This window comes from Epargyreus clarus, unplaced genomic scaffold (genome assembly GCF_041222505.1).
Source record: "Epargyreus clarus isolate Ecla_fem2 unplaced genomic scaffold, WU_Ecla_fem_2.2 ptg000016l, whole genome shotgun sequence".
Lineage (NCBI taxonomy): Eukaryota > Metazoa > Arthropoda > Insecta > Lepidoptera > Hesperiidae > Epargyreus > Epargyreus clarus.
Window position 1 is genome coordinate 647,328 of NW_027332224.1, and position 22,099 is coordinate 669,426.

Genomic DNA, 22,099 nt, shown 5'->3' on the forward strand with positions numbered 1-22,099 from the left:
TAACCATTTTGATTGCTTCCTACGCCTGTGAAACTAAAAACAATAATCGCTTTTTAAACTTTACGTTTACCTATATCCCAGACACGCAGTTCTGGTTCGTCGAAATTAAAAATTGGTAATCACTAATTTGTAAAAAGTTCTGAAAAGTCAAAAAGAAAGTTCTGAAAACGTGTGTGAAGTCTATTAACCTTAACGTGGATTAAAACCTAAAGGTGGGTACAGACCGCTGTAACGTAGTAAAACGCAGTGAAAGAATTTACCGTCCACATTGTCGCAATGTATCATGCAATGTAACAGAATTCCCATAGTGTAGACGCCTTACGCGCACGAACCGTGCACACTACGCGCACGAACAGAGCGGTGTCTTGGACATCAACAATCATCGTCGCTAATATTTGGTCATCACGATCCATTATTTTCGGTGTTCTCGACAGACTGAGTTATGTTCGCCTCGAGCATGCTGGAAACAGTTTCGAGTGGGTACACGCTCAGTTCGTGTGCTGCATCCGAACTCATGAAATGCTCCTTTCATGTTACATTGCATGTTACGTTACACCAGTCTGAACCCACCTTTATATATGCATCAAATGGGTTGACGAAGAAACAATTGTTATATTAACCTGTTGGTCTAGTTTTGATGAACTTTTAATTATTCAAATTAAAGATATTGTTACACTTAAAACATTTATTCAAAAACCTTAAAACAACACTCAAAAATCACAGAATACCAGTATCGATTTATCAGTCTCGTTTGAAATATAAATAGCTAGGATGTGGACAGAAGCCGTCCCAGCATTTCGTACAGTATTTCAGTGGCTTATGATACTGACAGGACATATCCGAAGGACGTATTGTGCATTTGGGTTGTGTGTGGTTCTTGCAACTGCATTGCTGATTCCTTCTCTTACGTTTAGGCAGGTTCTCTGGTTCTTTTATTGTTGGTGTCTGATAAACGCGGCGTCGGAAGCAAGGCTGGTGGCATATGTGATCGGGAGCGTCCCACGTGTCTTCATTAACATGTGTCCCTGACCGGCAATCTGTTCTGCAGTTAGGACCATCGTTTCGTTGTCCAATTGTTTGCTGAATGTCTTGGAAAACTCTGCTAGTGCCAGCTTCGGGGGTCATATTACTGGGTAATTCCAGTCTGGCAGGGCAAGGTCTAGATTGACATATATTCGCCTTTTTCTTCATATTCAAGTATAAGTTATCATCTGGGTTATAATGAGCTTGTTCTATGTTAGCTGACGAAATTTCTTGTCTTACTATTTGGTTCGTTACAGTCTGAGTTGAAGTCTGTGCTTGAGCTTCAGCCGCCTGTTTGATTGAAGCTTTTTGGGTAATCGTACCTTTGGACGTTGTGGGTAAAGGCAGCGTCTGAGACGCGGTTATCACATGTGAAGTATTTTGAGTTGTTTTATCCTGCTGCTTTGTATTATTCACAGGAGTTGCTGATGGCCGTGAGCATGATAGTATCGAGCCAGAATGTTGCATGGGTGGAGACCGAGTGGAATCCCAGTAATACTCCTTAACTATGACTTGTGGCGTCATCGGAGGTGGCTGTTCTTCACGTGGCAAAGTTTGTATACTTGCGTTTTGGGAAACTTTCTGGAATACGAAATTATTTGGTTGTATCTCCGTCTGGATGGAAGCAGGTATGGGTGGTGGACTAACCGCGGCATCTTTATGATCGTCAGGCCTTAAAATGGTTCGTTCTAACGGTGCTCTGTCCTTAATCCGTTGTAAATGCGCTCTGTCCTCAGCGCTTAAGCCATTGGATGGGTAATACGCCGCGAACTGCTTCACAGTATTAGTAACGGTGTTTTGTTGTATTGAAGGATTTCTTCCCGTTGTCATCGTTCCAGTTAAATTACCTTCATTTTCCGCCCTTGAAGGTTGGAAAAACGTTCCTTCTTCGAAGTCGCCTGTCAAATCAGCATAGTTTATTGATTTCCTAGTAGTCGTTTCGTCTAATTTCCGCGAATCTTTACTGTCTTTTAGCTTACTGATCAGTTTTTTAGCCACAGTTTCTGTATTAGTGTTGCCTTTAAATTTGAGGTTAAATTTTTTCAGCCACTTAGATATTTCGTTTTGCATTATTTCGTCCGTATCAACATTGGGATCGAATTCCGCTTCTTTTTCTATTTCATGTAACCGCTTCGCTAGGACAGATATTATTTTATTTTCTTGTGTATGTGATGGAGTATCTTCTAAGGGTAATTCTTTGAACCAATCAGCGAGGACGTCCTTCATTCTGATCTGTTCAACTTCTCGTCGCATTGATTCGTCTTTAGGCATTGGAACTTTCTTCAAAGCCTCGTATAGATCTCTATTTAATTGAGAAGCATTTATGGGAGCAGAGGGGTGACGCTTTAAATAATCGTTACAAAACCTGCTTACTTCATTGAATAATTTGTCCTTAAATTTTCTTTTAAGTTCTGTGTCATCAGCTACGTAATGCAAGCTAATGAATGCATCCGCTAGATTGTCTTTGAGAATTTCAAATGAAGACTCTTCTATAGAAAGGCCTACATTTGATAGCGTTTTAGAAATGGCATCTCTTAACTTTTGCTTATAAGCGTAACCCGCTATTTCATCTTTCATCCCTTCCTTAGCTTTCACGATGTTTTTAACTAAATCTTCCTTTAATTTTGGTAAAATTTCATTAAGTTTTGAAGTTTTAGGCAATGTATCTAATATTTCGTCTATTTCATCTTTGAGGACATCTTCATATAAAAAGTCATCATGAAAGACCTCTGGATCTAAATTTAATTCACCAATTTTCTTAATCAATTTACTTGCAATATTTTGTTTTATCGCTTTGGCTTTTTCGATGTCTTCACTTGTATTACCTAGATCTATCGGAAGGTTTTCACACCAACTTTGTATATTGTCGTACATTACTTCAACAGCTTTCTTTTGTCTCCGGATAGACGAATCTTTTGATGCATTGCTATATTTGTCTTTATCATTTAAAACATCTTTCAACGTTTCTATTAACTTTTCAGTAAACTCTGGCAACCTTTTGAAATCTTCCTTATCGAACTGTAGTGGTAGTTGTTTGAGATAACTCAAAATGTCGTCCATAAACGTATTTAAATTGTCAATGTCTGTTATCAATAAATATCGAGAGATGGCGTCGGCTAATTTGTCTACAATTTCTTTTATATCATCATAAGTGGTGCCTTTCTTAAGTGGTAACTTTCTGCACCAGTTGTGAACTGCTTTTTTTATCGCTTCCTTTTTTTTCAAGTCATTGTCAGTGTCCTTCGACACGTCTTTTAATCGTTCTACAACAACAACGAAAAATTGAAAGCTTTTCAAGTGATTTAATAGGTCATTTGCAGTATTTTGAATTGAATCGTCAGTCATCCACTGCTCAGGGCTTAATTTCCTTAAAAATATCACAATTTCATCTTTACACGCAGCTTCTACATCCGTTTCTTGATTGTTAGGGTCTATACTTAATATATTTTTAAGGTTTTTGGCAAGCTCATTAATTAAGTCATCTATATGTTTCTCCTGAGATTTTTTGAGTTTCAATGAAGGCATTTTACTTACCCAGTTCAATATAGCAATGAACATATTTTCTCCAAATTCATTCGTATCTTGACTCGTATTAATATTATCTGTCGCAGCGTCTTGTTTGTCTGTTTGTACCAAATTAGGTACTTTAGCAACTTCTAAAGATTTCATCAACACTTTTATTTTAGATGCACTTGTAGTTAAGCCATTTTGATTCGGCAATTTGCTGGTCCATTTAAAGACCTGATATTTGAGATGTTCCAGTTCTTCTTGACTTGAGGTTTTTAGCTTAGACAGTTGTATGTACCTTTGTCTATCAATAATATCATTAGCGATATCATTGGCCATATCATCTTTATATTTATCATCTATTTTGCTATCTAGTTCTAAAGTACCGATCCACATTCTAATCTTTCCTTGAATTTGATTTTTATATTCACTTTCGCCTTTGCTTGGTTGTCTGCCATCCATTTCCACGTTTATATGTACAGCTGTTAATTTTGCACCCTTTGGTTCTTCTTTTTTCACGGCATCAATACTTGATCGTGGGGTCGAAGTCTTGAGTGGAGGCATTTTGAATTCATTGTATTGATTTGTTGTATCATCCCCTGGAACTGATTGATCTCTAAAGAATGAGCTGCTTTCGTTAAGAACCTTCTCCATAAAGTCAGTAATCTCTCGTTCTAATCTCTGCATAAACATTTGTTTCTGAACCCACAGAGACTCCATGGAATCGTAACTTGAATATGTTGTACCGTGACCCGATTGACTTACTTCCTGTCTAAATGTATTAGACATGTCGAGAATTTTGTCAGTCAGGTCTGCAGCTTCGTTTTCGCTTAAATTCTCATTTTTTAACGCATCAAATATTACTTCGTAAGTACTTTCATCGCCGTCTTTATAGTTTCGTTCTAAAGTATTAGTTATTGTGTCTACAAGTTCTCTTTTGTTTTTAATAGGTAATGTTTTTATAATATTATCGACTTTACTTCGTAGTTTTTCTTTTAAAGGCCTGTCTAATATAAGAGGTTCTTGAACTGTGTCCACTAAGTTAGACAAGGGGGCATCTTTAACTTTATCGATCAAATCTTGTGCTAAACTTTTTATTTTGTCTTCAGGCAAATTACTTTCATTTCTCAGTATGGCCATAATTTCTGATAAAGGTTTGTCTGTTTGTGTAGAATGTATAGCATTCCAGTCTCTTGTTAAAACTTTAGTGATTTGGTCTTTTACGCGTACCCTATCATTTTCTTTAAGTTTGATTTCTGGATCGTCTAGTAGACTATCTACTTCTTTCTTAACTGTTTTGAGAATACTTTTAGGTTTCTCCCAGATTCGTCTTTTTGAAGAACTAATGCTACTTAAAATTTGATCTTCCAACATTTTTCGCCTTTTCGTATCTATGTTCAAGCCATGTTTTTGGGACAATTTTTCAAACCAATTCGATAAGACCACCTTCGCGTCATTTTTGCTAAGTTCACCTTTTTGAACAATTATATCTTGTAGATTTTCTGAAAGGTCTGTAACCATATTCCTGTAATTAGAAGCAATGTCATGCTGAAATTCTGGTTGAGATTTCAGCCAATCCCAAATCTTTTGCGTGATCAAATCACTTTCACCATCGGCATCTTTTGCTGTTTTGGATTTATTCCTCATCATGCTTGTTAGTTTATTGACTAAATTTTGTTCGGTTCCACTATCGATATATTTCCCTCTTTTTTTCTGTAAATTCTTTAACCAATTCAAAATTTCCTTCCGCATACTACTCTGTCTCTCTTCATCATCTTCAGTTTTCTCCAGCTCTTCCAATTTTGCACCTAATATTTCAATATCAGCTTTGTAGTCTAATATATCTACTCCAAAGACATCTGGGAGGCCGTCAAACCATTTTTTTACAATATCCTTTACGGAAGGTGGTTTCAATTTTTCCAAAAGTTGGTTTGTTAATAACTGTTTTGTTTTACGATCGATCCGACAATTCTTTTTCTCTTCGACAGAGTTCAACCAATTCGTTATTTCATTATGCATTTGTTTTTCATTATCACCTCCCTGATTTTGCAAATGATTTAGTTTTGTGACTAAATCATTTATTAATGCATAATCTTCAGTGCTTAATTGTCCATTTCTAGAAAATTCTGGAATATTTTTCACCCAATCTAATAAATGATTTTTCAAATCTGACTTGGAAGATTGGTCAAGTGGCATTGAAGTTAAATTATCAACTAGTTTATCAGCTAAGTCGTTTATAAATGAACCTCTACAACCACTGACTTCAATTGGTAACTCATTAAGGGCATTAACTATAACAGATTTTAAAGCTTCTTTATATTGATGGTCACTTGAAGGCCTACTTGCTGCTACTAATTTAATCTTATCATTTAAATCACGAGCTATTTTCCTTTTATAAACATTACGTGTAAATCGTACACCATTAAGCCATTTGGAGATTTCATCTTCAAATTTACTTTCGCCGCTTTTTAAATTCTTTAATCTATCCATAAGACTATTCGCTAATTGATTTTCAAACCGTTCTTGGTCCTGCTTGTTCTCCGGATGCCACATTGGTAAAACTTTGAGACACTTTTTGATTTCTTGCTCAGCTTTTTCCAAAAACTTTTCATCTTTTTGTAAGCGTTCTAATGTATTAATAAGCTCATTTATTATTTCTTCCCTACTCAATCTATCTACTGTACTGAAGCTAGCGTAAACCGGTAACTCTTGTACCCAATCAAGGATGACTTCTTCTAACTTTTGCTCATCAACATCATCAATCTTATTACATTCGTACGGGCAAGTAGATTTAGAAGCTGGGCATGGTTTGTATGTATTATCTGATGTTATTTGAATGGATCGCGAGGAGGTAGCGCAGTCGCAGGGTCCCGGTCGGTCGCAGAAACAAGCTTTGTGGTTCTTGAACGATGTACGGTTTTCCTGGAAGTAAGTTTTTTTATAATATAGGAGAAGGATGATAAGTGGCTACTACCGCCCATGGACATCTGTAATCAACCCTAGGTAGGATTAGAGTTCTATCTGAGGTCGGCCACTGATACCTCGCTACTCCTGAAGACTAAACTGGATCGTCTCGGAAAAGTCTGTCTCCCTTACCACACCCTTCAAACCAGAACACAGCAGCGTTTAACACTGATGTTATGAGGCAGAAATATGTGTGGACCACAAAACTATAAAAGAGTTCTACCACCTACGTAAATGTACCTTTGTAAATTTGTACCTTTGATCTATCCTTGGATGTACCCGCCAGACTTTGAATACCAGATGGCGAAGACGCTGAAATGTTATAAAGTAAAATTTTATTTAGTTAACTGACGATGTTATTTTATTTTACGTTTTTAAGTCACTACTTTACCTTGACTTTTCTTTTTGCAATCTGGGCACTGGAAAAATTAAACATAAAATATATTAATATCTTAATCGAAATACATTAATATCTTTAAACGACAATGATTTTAATAAAATTTAGTAAGTATACAGAGAATTTTGGGGGCGATAAGTCGTTCTAGCTAGGTCTCATTTTGACGTGACAACGTCTTATAATTCGATGGAGCTGGCTGCACGCACCAAAAAACATGACTCTTGCGGCGTTACCTCGCTCTGAAGCGTTCCATTTAAGGCTTGAAGTGTAAGCGAGAGCGCGGAATGAGCGACAAAGAGGCACAATCGGCCTCCGCGTTCGGCAGCGTTCGACATCTGTCTCTCTCCTACATGAGTGAGCGATACGTCCGCGTGGATAGTTTAAAAATGCAACCATTCCATCAGTATTTTCTTATGACGTTGTCACGTTCAACTATCGTCACTAAACCGACTTTACAGACAACCGATTTTTTTACAAAACGTTTGAAAAATACAAATCATGGCTCTATTATCCAGGCATTTATTTGTAAAACTTAATATAACATTTTCATATTTTTTCAACAAAAATACGCTATTTATAGGCATTACTGTTTTCAAGTGAGAACTAAATAATTTTAGACATTTTTTGTACCTTCGGCGAAGTGTCCGACCTGTGGTATTGTCTCCTATGCTGAATGTATCGACTTTGCATCTTCGAACAAACTGTCTGTAAAATAATCATAAAACAAAATAATAAATATAGTTTAAAAAACTAAAAAAACACGCTTTTATGATTAAATCGACTAAAAAGCTTGCGGTATTCTATTTCATTCTTTCATACATGCAGGGTATGATAAGGATGTATGTTGATCTCTTTCTACTGAAAAACGGAGTTACTCACTGACAAACATACAAGTGAAGCTAATATAAAGCTTGTAATTATATTAAAACGCATTAAAATAACCTTTTCATATTCCCAAAAGATGGCGTTACTCACGTGAATCACGTATTCAAGTTTTATAAGCGATCAAAATAATTATTACAAGAATCCATTTAAGAAAAATACTTAAATAAATTTGAAACATTTTGTATTCTACGCAACTATGGCCAACAAACTTAAAAATATCATTCGTTCCTCTTTTTGACAAAAATCGTGATCCAATGCTTATTTAAAATTTAACACTTATTTAATTATAAATATAAAACGTATTTTTAGTATCTATTATTTTTAGTATTTATTTATAGCATTTATTTATTTACCACTAGTCTTCCTAATACCTATATCTCAAAATAACTGAGTGTGTCGAGTTCCCGCTATACATCAAGGGATGGCGCTACGAGTATTCTGAATCACACTATCGAAGTTTTCTCAACATCGTGTACTTATACAAGCTTCGAACTGAGACTGTCGGAGCACGGCCGCTGTCCGAACAAGATTACATTAGGAGTTGCCCCATCAGGCTCCGCTCAGGTGAGCCCAGGCGCTCTCAACACCATCTGGTGTTTACGACGGTATGCGACCATACCTACCGCCGTCCTTTCCGGGGTCGCTTGCTGGATGGCTCGAGCTCCCACTCTTGCTGCCCGCAACCCCGGAAGCCCCCTTTTAGTCGCCTCCTACGTCAGGCAGGGGATACCGTAGCCCTATGATCCTATGAGCCCGTGATCCTAGTACTACAGGGACACGAACAAGATTACCTAGCCCACAGGGAGATCTCCCGCCGCCAAATAAGTAAGAAGTTTAATTTGATTAACCCATCTTTACATACTATATATACTTGTCACAAACAAAATCTTCCTTACACCAAGAATTTATTACATAAAAGAAAAAGATACTGAGTACTTTACCGCAGAACTATCGTCACACATCTGCTTGAGTCTTTCCTTCAAGCACTGCTTCATACTGGTCAGATATCTCACTTCTGACCCTTTCAGCTTCTTGTCTTTTCTACCACCCAAGTAATCGAACATTCCGATTTGATTATCACATCTGTAATGAAAGAGTATTATTATTATTAAGAGGTTATTCTGTGGTTCGACTCCGGCGGCACCACTACCAAACTATTTCTATTATAACAGCAGTGTTAAGCGCTGCTGTACTCTGATTTGAAGGGTGTGGTAATACATACTTATCCATTCCAACTTAGTCCTCAGAGGTGGCGGCGTATGTAGCCGACCTCAGGTTGGAATATCTAATCCTATCTAGAGTTGATTACAGATGTCCATGGGTGACGGTAGCCACGTACCATCAGATGGACTGCATGCTCGTCTGCTACTTTTATATTCTTTCATTTTTCGTTTAACTCGTTTACGACATCAATGTACTAAATCTTTAAAAATACACGTTTTTACCTAGATTTCCGTTTGCAAGTGGGAACTGGCATCAACTCCACATCTCGTTTGTAACCAAAGTTAGGTCTGATCTCGTCTGTACCGATACCGCTGTCTCTGGTCGGTATCTCATCTGATGGGATGCGCTCCGCTCCTTCTTTAGATGGGAGGGATTTTGCGCTTCTTGATTTTGAATATTTCGAACCTGGAAGAATATAAAATTTTCTATTATCATCGTCTTCATTCAAAATTAAATAATACCTATAATAAGGAAAACCGAAAATCAAAATTTTGTGAACTGGCAAACAGTTCTTATTATAGAAATCTTAAATGTTAATTAACAAAATAATTTCCATCTCTGTCTGACATTGTTTGCCACCGAGGGAATAGATTGATAGCGGATTTTTGCTAAGTAGTTTTATCCTAACTTTATATCATGCATTTTCGGCAAGTAACTCCTGATATCTTCTATTAACTACCAGATCTGGACTTCGACTGTTGCGTCAAGTGGTAATTCAGGTCTTTTCACGTATTTAGGTAAAAACCTAGCTGAAGGTAAGCTACCAAGCTTTAGTGGCGAAAAAGTACTTCATATAATAAGAAATATATTCGTGAATAAACGTTATTATTATTATTATTATTATTAAATATAAGCATCCAATCTTCGAAAGTTAATCATAATCATAATATTTATTTGCTAAATAAGATACAATGGGTCTTAAGACAAATTTATTATTATGATTATAATGAAAAGTCAGTAAAAAGGTCTGTCTATTTCTATTCCTATTTTCCCCTTTGAATCCTTATCTGGGGTTGATTACAGATGGCAGTGATTTACTATCAGGTGGAGCATACTAGTTTCTTACTTCCATATTAAACAAAATTAACCAGTTAACATAGGATGTGAAATTTAATTCTATACCATATACAGGGTGAATCTCCATAAAGTGCACATATTGAAACAGGTAAAATTAAACCGCATTTTGTCGACAAAAAAAATATAAAAAAAATAAAAAAAATTTTTTTTTGGGTTTTACGACCTTTTGAATTTTTTTTTGGGAATTGTGCACCTGAAGTAAATAAATCGCTATAACTTTTAAACTAAGAGGGTTATCAGGTTCAAACAAAAATAACAATGATTGCCAATGATAGGCCGTACTGATCCATGAAAAAAAAAAACAAAAAAAATCATCTTCCCAGGAAAAAAATGTCAGATTAGTGCAAAAAAGCACTTTTTTTAGGTAAAATTTTCAGTAATCATCAATTTCCTCTAAATAATCTAGGCATTTTATTTTTTTTATTATTGTTTAATGCAATTCTACGTCGTATTAGCTTTCAAACACTTAAAAAAACCACGCCTCTAACTCAAGTATAAAGTTTGCTAGGAACGTTTCAAAAAAGATACTCATGACGCGACGCACGTGCGCCCTAATAAAACTGGTATAGTCCGACCCATAATTAGATGTCCAAAATATAAACAAAGAAAACTATCAAAAATATGTTTCAATGGTAAATTCATGGTAGTTTCTTATTTTTGACGATATTAAAGTGATAAAACAGTAATAAAATAAATCTTTAATAATTTAAAAAAACACACTAGTTTGTATTAAAAATGTTATTTATTACCAACACCCTTAAAAACTGCCTTTGTTTAAGCGCTCGTAGGAAACTTTATACTTAAGTTAGAGGCATGCTTTTTTTAGTGTTTGAAAGCTAATACGACGTAGAATTACATTAAATAATAAAAATAAAATAAAAAGCCTAGATTATTTTGAGGAAATTCACGATTACTGAAATTTAACCTAAAAAAATACTTTTTTCACACTAATCTGACTATTTTTTTCTGGGAAGATAAACTTTTTTGTTTCTTTTTTTTCATGGATCAGTACGGCCTATAATTGGCATTCATTGTAATTTTTGTTTGAACATGATAACTCTTTTAGTTCAAAAGTAATAGCGATTTATTTACTTTAGGTGCACAAATCCAAAAAAAAACTTCAAAAGGTCGTAAAACCCAAAAAATTTTTTTTTTATTATTTTGTTTATGTTTTTTGTCGACAAAATGCGGTTTAATTTTACCTGTTTCAATATGTGCACTTTATGGAGATTCACCCTGTATAAGTATAGATATCTCACCGCCTTGTAAATAAAGGAAGCCATTAAATGGCTTAAAAGGCTGACAAATGTGTCAGCCATTCAATGGCTGTCATGGTGTAATTTACGCGGAACAATGCCGACATGTGCAGTTAAGTGGTGCAAAAACACCAAACCGAAGAAAAAGTGCGGAGAAATATCATTTCATTCGTAAATGATCTAAAAACTAAATTCTTTTAAATATTTTTGAAACACGAAAATAGTTGACAGTGACAATTTCAATTGTAAAAACTGGTTACATTTGCATGTCGATTCTTTACTAATCTATGTTCGTAAGTTCGTAATCCATGTTAGTAAAGAAAACTGCTTACTATTTTTGTTCTGTGTATACGATATCATCCTCTCGATCAAATCAGCTGACCTGCTTCTGTTCGGGGATATGTATGGATACTTCCGTAGTGAATCCACGAATGCTTCTTCATCGTGCGATCTTGATGTGTAACCTTTTACGATAAGAATATGGAAAGATATAGCTTTTATTTAACTCAGAATATAAGTAAAACGATTGATTTTTAACGAGATTAATCCAACATTACTTATAAAAGCAGCGAGGATTTACCGATAGAGTGTAGATTGGACCCTAGGCCGCTAAATTGTGGGGCGGCAAGTAAATTTTAAACAGTTCTTTTTGCCAATTTTCAGAAACTATTTTAGTTTAACGTGGTAGAACCCTTTGTGGTTCGACTCCGGCGGCACCACCGCCACACCTATTTCTGCCTAATAACAGCCGTGCTAGGCGCTGCTGTGTACCGGTTTGAAGGGTGTGGTAAGGGAGACAGACTTTTCCGAGGCGTTCCAGCTTAGTCCTCAGGGGTAGCGGCGCATCTGTGGCCGACCTTAGATAGGAATATCTTATCCTATCTGGGGTTGATTACAGATGTCCATGGGCGGCTGTAGCCACTTACCAACAGGTGGACTGCATGCTCGTCTCCTACTCCTATATTATATATAAAAAAAAATAATCAAAAAGACACTATTTTATCTTTTCAACCTATTCTCGCTGGGGCGGCAAGTAGTCGATTTATTTTGGCTGCGATTGTTTCTCATATGGACAGACCAAAAATGGGTTATTGAATTAAGATTTACTTAATAGGTCGAGGCGTTGCAAAATTTGAACAGTCTACTGGCGGTAAATTTAACCCGCCAGTGGATAAACATGGATGTTATGTTAAGTTGAGGCGTTATGGCCAGGATCTGAATCCTTCAAATCAGCTTAATTATATCCTATTACTGCATTATCATAAAATCAGATAAGTATTCCTTAGTGCAATCGATTCAGTGGAAGTTATTAAAAAAATACTAACATAGCAAGTTCATAAAAATAGAAAAACAGGATAATTTTACTAACTTCTAAATTGATGAAATTGGGATGAATATTGTGGAAGGCGAACAGGCGATGCTGACGGTCTACAATGCGCCATCTGACAAAAAAATTAATCTTCATTTAGCCAATTTCACTGCTTAATTACTGATTCGAGTGATGCGAAATTAGGATTACCCCAGGGACACACTTTTGATGCGTAGGAAAGGATTACATATTAATTATTACGTGCTCTAACCTATGAAGGGATTTGACGTAAGGGGGATGGTTTGAGGGCTTATTTGGGTTTTTAACCCACTAAAACCCCCCGAAGGCCGTCCTCGCCGCAACCTGGAGGACACAGCCGAAGACAGAAACCTACATACCCAATAGATCTATACAAAACTTCTAAAAGGTGTATAAAGTGTACCAATCTGCACTTGGCCAGATTCATGTGGCCTATAATCTTCTCACTCTAAAAGGAAACCTGTGCTTATCAGGGTCTCGGAAATCAATTGATGGTGTTAGTGGTACCAGTTCTACCTGATAACTAGTCCTGAGTCCAGCATTCCTGAGATTTTGACCAAATGCCGTCTCCGTTCCCGTGTCCACCACCGTTTGGGAGGCTTGGCTTGGCCCTTTAATACCTGTTAGTCCAAAATATTAAATGTTAGGTACTGGAACTCTTCAATGATTCTTAATAACAGCAGTATAAAGCGGATTTTCAGCGGTAAGATGAATGTGGTAAAGTACTTTTACGAGATACCTACTCCAAGTGAATATTTAGAAGCAATATTGACCTCAGGATGCCATCACACTTGGAGTTGATTCGAGATGTCATTGGACAATGGATAAAACAAAGTCCTCTTGGTATCTGTCAACGAATCTGTAGCCTATATTATATAGGACCCCCATGAGTCTTAATCTGTAATAAAGACTGTTGCTATGATACTTAATGTTATTATCTACAATTGCTACGCATGTTGGTTCATCATACGAGTACGTAACTAAAATTACAAAGACTAATTTTAAGATCAGCAAGAACTACTTATTGTATTTTGTAATTTTGTGCACTTATGATATATTAAAAAAAAAATCTGAAATAAAGATTACCTAGTTTCAACTTAATCTGTAATCAACAGCTAAATGTCCCATGTGACCGTACAGCATCAGAACAGCCTTTATTTGCTTTTCGAGGGGGAAACCTTCAAAAGGTACCCGATTACGTGGGAGCTACGCCGGGTTATGTGGGATTTTTATCGCACTAAAACCCCCCCGGTGGCCGTCCTCAGCGCTTGTTGGAGAACTCCGGGATCGCCGACGGAAACAACCGGAGTCCTCCAAGCGCGATGTCCGGATCGGGCTCTGCCTTGAGGGAGCGTTCGCTCCTCCCACAACATCTCGTGATTACGATGGTATGCGACCACACATACCGCCGTCCTTCCCGGGGTAGCATACTGGACAGTTCGAGCTCCCACTCTCGCCGCTCGTAACCCAGGAAGCCCCCTTTTAGTCGCCTCCTACAACAGGCAGGGGATATCGTAGCCCTATTCTAGTTCCGGAACTACAGGGCGGCATCAGAACTTCCGAGCTACTTCTTACCCAGGAGACCCATTGTAGCCCGTTCCCTGGATCCGGCAAACCGCCTCGCCAGCAGCGTGACTGCCAGGCCGGCGTCCTGCAGCCGCTGCACCACCGCCACCACGCCGCCGTCGCCCTCCATCTCAGTTGTGGGGGATTGGGATGTGCTGGGGGTGGCTTGGGGATTATTGTCAGGGACTACGCGTAAGGGTCTTTGCAGTTTGCAGAAATTTAGTACTAAATACGTAGTTTTATTTACTTATTTGAAATACCTTAAACTAAGGGTAACATGTGCCATTAGACATTAAGTTCATCCTTAGTGGCAATGTTTTGGTGGAAGTTGCATACGGTCTCAGTAGTTTGGTCCAAAGTTTCGGACAAAATTCGTAGTTTCGTTCGAAGTTTCGGATAAAATTAGTAGTTTCGTCCGAAGATTCTGATAAAATTAGTAGTTTCGTCCGAAGATTCGGATAAAATTAGTAGTTTCGTCCGAAGTTTCGGATAAAATTCGTAGTTTCGTCCGATATTTCGGATAAAATTCGTAGTTTCGTGGGAAGTTTCGCATGAAATTCACAGTTTCGTTCGAAGTTTCGTACAAAATTAGTAGTTTTGTTTGAAGTTTCGCCGGAAATTTCATAACATTATAATAATTTTCGGATTTTTCCTAATCTGTTGGATTCTGTTGCTACTGACATACGCTGCGCGGGAAGGTTATACAGATAACTAAACACTATTCTCTTGTTTAAGAATAAACTAAATATTATTCCTTTCGTATTAGGTACGATCACAAAATTAGTTGCGAAATTTTGGAAATATCCAAAACTTTATATTTAATTAGTGTTTCATTTTGTTTTTTTAGACATGGTGGCTAAGATTTAAAAAAAAAATCTTACAGCCATTTTGAAAATCCTCAGGATGGGATAACACAAGTCGGGCCTGTAGCAGCCCTTCCACTCCTCGTCACAAGGAACTGGCCTGAAATAACAGATTTAAAAGGAATCAACTAGCAAAAGAACAAGTTAGTAATACTTATTTGAGGTCACTGCTGTGTAATGTATAATGAAGGTGGTAGAAATCTTTGTGGTTCGACTCCGATGGCATCACCGTCACACCTATTTCTGCATATTAAAAGTAGTGTTAAGCGCTGCTGTGTTCTGGTTTGAAGTGTGGTAAGGGAGACATACTTTTCCGAGGCGTTCCAGCTTAGTCTTCAGGGGTAGCGGCGCATCTGTGGCCGACCTCAGATAGAAATATCTAATACTATCTGGGGTTGATTACAGATGTCCATGAGCGGCAGTAGTCATTTACCCTCCTGTGTCCCTCCCTTGTCTGCTACTCATACAAATTATTAAAAAAATATAATTATTAATTAATTACTTAAATAACTAATAAAATAGTAACTCACATTCTAGTCAACCGAAATTAATCAAAATTATAGGTCTGTTGTTGTAATTATAAAAATTACTTTAAAATTTCACTTCGATAACTCATACCATTATTTAATTATTTACAAATGACTTAAATGCCAGGCGTCAATTTTGATGAATTTTCTTTTTATTCTTCTAGAATAAAAAGTTACTCTATGGTCAAAGCGGAAATAAAACACTTTGTAATTTCTTTCTTCCGTCCAATAATAGATGGCGCTACTAAAGGCGTAGGTATACTAAATCATGCTACCCATGAAAACACGGCAAATATTGTCTTGTATCGCACAAGAAAAGCTGTGTACATTATAATAATTATTGTATGCATCAGTGTAGTATTTAATATATTTTAAATAATTTAGCATGTAGGTAAAACTTTTTGAAGGTGGTATATAGTATGAACCCTTTGGTGGAGTATCGAACCCTTTGTGGTTCGACTCCGGCGGCACCATCGCCACACCTATTTCTACCAAATAAAAGCAGTGTTAGGCGCTGCTGTGTTCCGGTTTGAAGGGTGTGGTAAGGGAGACATATTTTTCCGAGGCGTTCCAGCTTAGTCCTCAGGGGTAGCAGCGCATCTGTGGCTGACTTCAGGTAGGAATATCCAATCCAATCTGGGGTTGATTATAGATGTCCATGTGCGGCAGTAGCCACTTACCATCAGGTGGACTCGTCTGCTACTCTTATATTATAAAAAAAAAAATGTTCATACGGCAGTGACCACATACTATCAGGAAAATTTCAACCTAAAATATAGTTCCTTTAATATCTAAATAGATACAATTTGTATATTTCAACATTTTGTTTGAGAGGTTGTCTATCTTTTTTAGTCTGAAGTGTTCAGGCAATTGATTGAAACGCTTATTTAGTCGCTGACTAAATATTTATTTATATAATCTACTTAAAATTACATTTATTATTGCAATGTAAATTTTCTACCCCACTTTAGGTTCTCAGAAAATTTAGTAACATGCTTTTTAGGGTTCCGTTCCTAAAATAAAAAAACGGAACCCTATTACTAAGCCTCCGCTGTCTGTCCGTCTATCACAGGGCTCTATCTCTGGAACCGTTATTTCATTTTATATTATACTTCATTTTTATAATATATGAGTAGCAGACGAGCATGCAGTCCAACTGATGGTAAGTGGATACTGCCGCCCATGGACATATGCAATCAACCCCAGATGGGATTAGATATTCCTACCTGAGGTCGGCTACAGATGCGCCGCTACCCCTGAGGACTAAGCTGGAACGCCTCGGAAAAGAACCTTTCCTAAGTTAGCGTTCGGATACCTGGAACAGAGCACAAATCTACCACTCCTGTAGACTAACTTGGACCTCATTTGTAAGTTAGGCATCCACACTCTTCCACCTAAACTTCATCATCAACCCATTACTGTCCCACTGCTGGGCACGGGTCTCCTCTCAGAATGAGAGTTAGGCCATAGTCCACCGCGCTGGCCAAGTGCGTATTGGTAGGCTTTACAAACCTCTGAGATTCACATACCGTTTAGTAAGTGATAATTAATTTCTAATACGCACATAACTTTGAAAAATCAGAGGTGCCTAGGATTTGAACCTTGACATAGAACTACATACTTCCAGCTCAAAATAAATAAAGATACTAAATATAAGAAAGATACTAAATCTTCATCTTATATTTAATTAAATCGTCTTTGTCACTCAATGTCCGGTCATGGTCATAACTCACTAAAGTTTATATTAATGTACATTTCAATTGATTTTAATGAAGTGTATCCTTGTGTCCAATAAATACTAAATAGGTGTTGGTTTTTTGAGCTGACTGCCCATTGCCTTTTTAGGGTTTCGTACCCAATGGCTAATAGTTGGCCAATTGCAAGCCGAACTCGCATGTGGAGCGTTCCGTACCATTATTTTCTTTTATTTTTTATCATAACATACCTTTTTTTTTTTTTTTTTTTGTTTACGAGGGGGAAACCTTCAAAAGGTACCCGACGACGTGGGAGCGACGCCGGGTTATGTGGGACTTTTACCGCACTAAAACCCCCCCGGTGGTCGTCCTCAACGCTTGATGGAGAACTCCGGGATCTCCGAGGGAACACAATCGGAGTTCTCCAGGCGCAATGCCCCGATCGGGCTGTGCCCTGGGGGAGCAGTTTTGGCTCCTCCCACACCATCTGGTGTTTACGGAGGTGTGCGACCACACATACCGTCGTCCTTCCCGGGGTTGCTTGCTGGACGGTTCGAGCTCCCACTCTTGCCACCCGCAACCCCAGAAGCCCCCTTTTAGTCGTCTCTTACGACAGGCAGGGGATACCATAGCCCTATTCTATTCCCGAGACTACAGGGACAATCATAGCATACCCAGTATACCTATTACCATTCAATATAAAAAGCGAAAAATGCCGAAAAATAGCACTTACTTGTATGGTAACTCCCATTTATTTTCATTTTTTTTATATTTAGTAATATAATTTTTATTTTGGAATAGCTATTATAGCTGTCACATATCTTACAAAGGCAAGAGAAACAATTACAAAGAGGAGGATGGAAGGCGCGGGAATTGCATATCTGTGGTCACCACCATAAAGGGAAACAGCACAAAGAAAATGCCTAGAAATGGCAAACTAATGCCACCGAAGCCAGACATAATCTGGCTAATAAATTATAGACATGATCTGTATAAATTTCAAGTGTATTTCTGGGTATATCTATAATTTACAGGCTGCTATAACAACAAACACTACAAATATAAAAAAAAACTTAAGAAGAAATGGGGGTCATAAAAAATCACCATACAAAACACCACTATTATTTGGCGTTTTTGAATTTATATATTGAACCGTAATAATTAAACAGTTTAAATTTTCACAATGCATATACTTCTATGGCTGGTACGATAAACAGTACTAAAAATAAAAAAAAAACTAATGAAAATTTGCTGGTACTGAACGGAACCCTCAGTGTGCAATTCCGACTCTCACTTGACCAACTATTTACAGATCTGTTCCACTCTGAAGGTGGTAGAACCCTTTGTGGTTCGACTCCGGCGGCACCACCGCCACACCTATTTCTACCTAATAACAGCAGTGTTAGGCGCTGCTGCGTTCCGGTTTGAAGGGTGTGGTAAGGGAAACAGACTTTTCCGAGGCGTTCCAGCTTAGTCCTCAGGGGTAGCGGCGCATCTGTGGCCGACCTCAGGTAGGAATATCTAATCCTATCTGGGGTTGATTACAGATGTCCATGGGCGGCAGTAGCCACTTACCATCAGGTGGACTGCATGCTCGTCTGCTACTCTTATATTATAAAAAAAAAATAAGATCTTTAGGCATGAATGTTTTCTCACGATATACCTTTACATACTTTCACCCCTAATTGAAATGATTATTAATTTCTATGTACGTACGTATCTACGTATTATGTTACTTATATAGTTTTTAAAAATCTGAGTTGCGTGCCTGGGATTCATACCTAGGACCCCCTCAACTACTAGGCTATCACTGTATGTCTATGGCATTTCTGTATGTTATTTCAATCTAAGATACATTATCAACTGGTTTTCATCAGATATTTCTAACAATTTCAGACTGTTTAATTGATAACGTCTCCCAATGCTGTCTACCTTTTAATTATCTTTTATTGAAGAGCTACGTTGGTAGGTCATCCATAAATTACGTCACACGTGTAGGAGGAGAGAGGGGGTCGAAGTGTGACATTGTGTGAGGGTGGGGAGGATTCCTAAATTTCGTGACGTCACATTTCAAATGTAACAAATCTACAATTTTATTATACCTACTCGTATGTATAGATATTTTAACTAGAAATAAAATTATTTTGAAATTGCTGTTCTAATTTAATTCTAGAGAGATTGCAAAATGTGTGACGTCACACTAGGGGTCTCACAAAATGTGACCAAACCAACCAACCAAGGCTACACAGAATACCAGCGTTTCAGGTGACTAAGCTTACCTGAAACATTAAAGCTGAGTTGAGACCTTTTCCACCCTTTTCGGTTAAAATAAATTATAATATTTTTTTCTATGCAATTTTATATTTGTGTTTATTGTATATTTTTTGCCGAATAAATTATTATCTTTCTTTCTTTCAACCAACCAAACAAAAAAAATGTCACAAATTTACATTATACTAAACCAAATGTAAGTAATAAAACATAACCTAAAGTAACCTAACCTACCTATTATAATAGTTATGCAAAAGATAACATTAAGATTTATTATCTATATGGACTACATTGTTGGTATGCAGACGAGATCTAGGCATAAATAATGATAAGATGCTGAGCTAGTTTCAAGTGGAACCGGTATGCATTCTTGATTCGCAGACCCAGTGTTGCCACCGTCCCGAACTATAAAAGCAGCAAAATCCCAAAAAAAGGAAAACTTAAAAAATACATATAGTTAAAAAAAACGAAAGTACACGCTTTTATAGAAATCAAAATAAAAGATATAAAATAAACTTAGAAAAATTTTAATGAAAAATTGTATTAACAACAAAAAAAGATATATTTAATTGTAAAAAAAAAGCGTGGGGTGCACACTTGGTAGTTATAAATATTTTACTGACAGACATGAGCAGACGGACCAACAATTTGATATTTTCAAAAGCGTGTAAAAAGATGAAATTCTTCTTAAAAGTGGTTGAAACCACTGTGGTTCGACTCCATTTGCGTACTAACAGCAGCGGTAAGCGCTGAGTTCTGGTTTGGTAGTGGTGAAGGAACCATACTTTACCGTGACATTCCAGCTTAGTCCTCAGTAGCGGTGCATCTGTGACCAACCTTACGTAGAATCTAATCTAATCTGTACCCTTACCATAAGTTTTTACGTTTTGACAAATATGACTGTTTTGGTATTTGTTTACGTATTGGCCCACACGATTTCCTCGTTCTGACACAATCCGCTAGGGGCGCTGATTGGAATTTGTATGGGCGAATACGTAAACAAATACCAAAACAGTCATATTTGTCGAAACGTAAAAACTCCTGGTAAGGGTACTGGGGTGGATATGTCCATGGGCGACAGTAGTTACTCAGTATCGGATGGACTGCGTGATCGTCTGCTATTTCTATATAAAAAAATATATACGACTAAGTCCAAAAAAACGTTGTGAAGACCATAAAATCTCTGAAATATGCATTAGTTGCCGAAGAAAAAAGTTGTCAGCACATTATATCATTCGAGAAACTATTTTTATGGTGAATAGTAGGAGATAGAAGGATGAAAATGCAGTAAAAAGATGATTAAACAGAAATCAGGGATAGCATAGAAAAACGCTAAATATACTGCTAAAACGGTAAAGCTGGCAACACTACCCGGACCCCTGGGATTAGCTTGTAAGTCAATGACCGCATGAAAATATAAGTACCTTATACTCATACCTACTAAATAATATTCTACAGCCATTTCTATTATCAGAACCCGCGTGGAGCGGTCCTGGTGGTGATTCCGGGTTCGATCTCCGGCCAGACATCTGAATAATGAATTTAATGTTCTGAGTTAACTGACATCGGCCACAGATCCGCCGCTACCTGTTAAGACTAAATTGGAATGCTAAGAAATGTATGTCTCGCTTACCATACCCTTCAAATCAGAACACAGCAGCGCTTAACAGATGTTATAACAGAAATAGGTGTGGCGGGGGCGCCGTCGGTGTCGAACCACACAGGGTTCTACCATCTTCTAAACTAGCTAATCCAGCAGTGATAGCCAAGTGGTCGAAACTCGATCGACGAACCACAAACGAACCTTTATGCTTTTTCATGGTTGTTTTCTACTGCTGTACTACAAAATCACTGACAAATTTTTGTATGTTTGACACACGTCCATACAAATCACACACAAATCGTGTATGACGCAACATGATCAAATCTCCATTACCTCGTCTTCACATACAAACAATTAAAGTAATTATTCATCTTCAAATTTGCCTTTGAATTGACCATTTATTTTGAGTCACTAAAAACAAACTAAATAACTACGTGAGAAACTATTAACCTTGCAATGTACTGACTTGCCTTGAATTGTAATTACAGTGACAAATAAACTACAAGGGAATTATTTAATAAAAAAACTGCTTAAAATACAGCCTATATTACTGACACAATTTAAACGAATGGAACGACACGTCATATGTTAATCCGTCAAGCCTCTTGGGCTGCAGCGTGACAAAGAATGAGACATACATATATACGCTCGAAAAATATTACACTGCACAATCACAGTACAAATATGGAGATGGATGTGTTATCGTCGTTAATAAGAAGCTTGGATATTAACGATATCACATTTTTATAACGTTACATTAAAGTATTAAGTGACTCATTTAATACTACAGTTTAAAAACAGATGCGGGTAGGTGAAGTGGGGACGACACCTTGGCGGCGCTCGAATTAACAGAGAGCGACATTCTGGTCGGAGACTTCAGCAAGAGCAGTCGA

General features: G+C 37.3%; 1 protein-coding gene across 1 annotated transcript; it reads right to left on the bottom strand.

Moving 5' to 3' along the window:
- Nucleotides 1–673: 673 nt before the first annotated feature.
- Nucleotides 674–15,760, bottom strand: LOC140748473 (uncharacterized). Its single transcript, XM_073081286.1, has 12 exons — nucleotides 15,642–15,760; nucleotides 15,130–15,211; nucleotides 14,258–14,403; nucleotides 13,199–13,302; nucleotides 12,704–12,776; nucleotides 11,667–11,798; nucleotides 9,223–9,406; nucleotides 8,719–8,860; nucleotides 7,523–7,597; nucleotides 6,887–6,914; nucleotides 6,752–6,807; nucleotides 674–6,453 (listed from the first exon to the last, which is right to left on the bottom strand). The coding sequence occupies exons 3-12, from the start codon at nucleotides 14,376–14,378 to the stop codon at nucleotides 742–744; spliced, it is 6,627 nt and encodes a 2,208-aa protein (XP_072937387.1). The 5' UTR covers nucleotides 14,379–14,403; nucleotides 15,130–15,211; nucleotides 15,642–15,760; the 3' UTR covers nucleotides 674–741.
- Nucleotides 15,761–22,099: the final 6,339 nt, after the last annotated feature.

Excerpts from the sequence above, each read along its gene's own strand:
- LOC140748473 (XM_073081286.1), bottom strand. The coding sequence starts at position 14,378 with ATGGAGGGCGACGGCGGCGTGGTGGCGGTGGTGCAGCGGCTGCAGGAC. Across the intron at positions 12,777-13,198 it reads GACTCAGGACTAGTTATCAG|ATGGCGCATTGTAGACCGTC; the intron begins GTAGAACTGGTA and ends TTTTTTTGTCAG. Across the intron at positions 6,454-6,751 it reads CATCCAAGGATAGATCAAAG|GAAAACCGTACATCGTTCAA; the intron begins GTACAAATTTAC and ends ACTTACTTCCAG.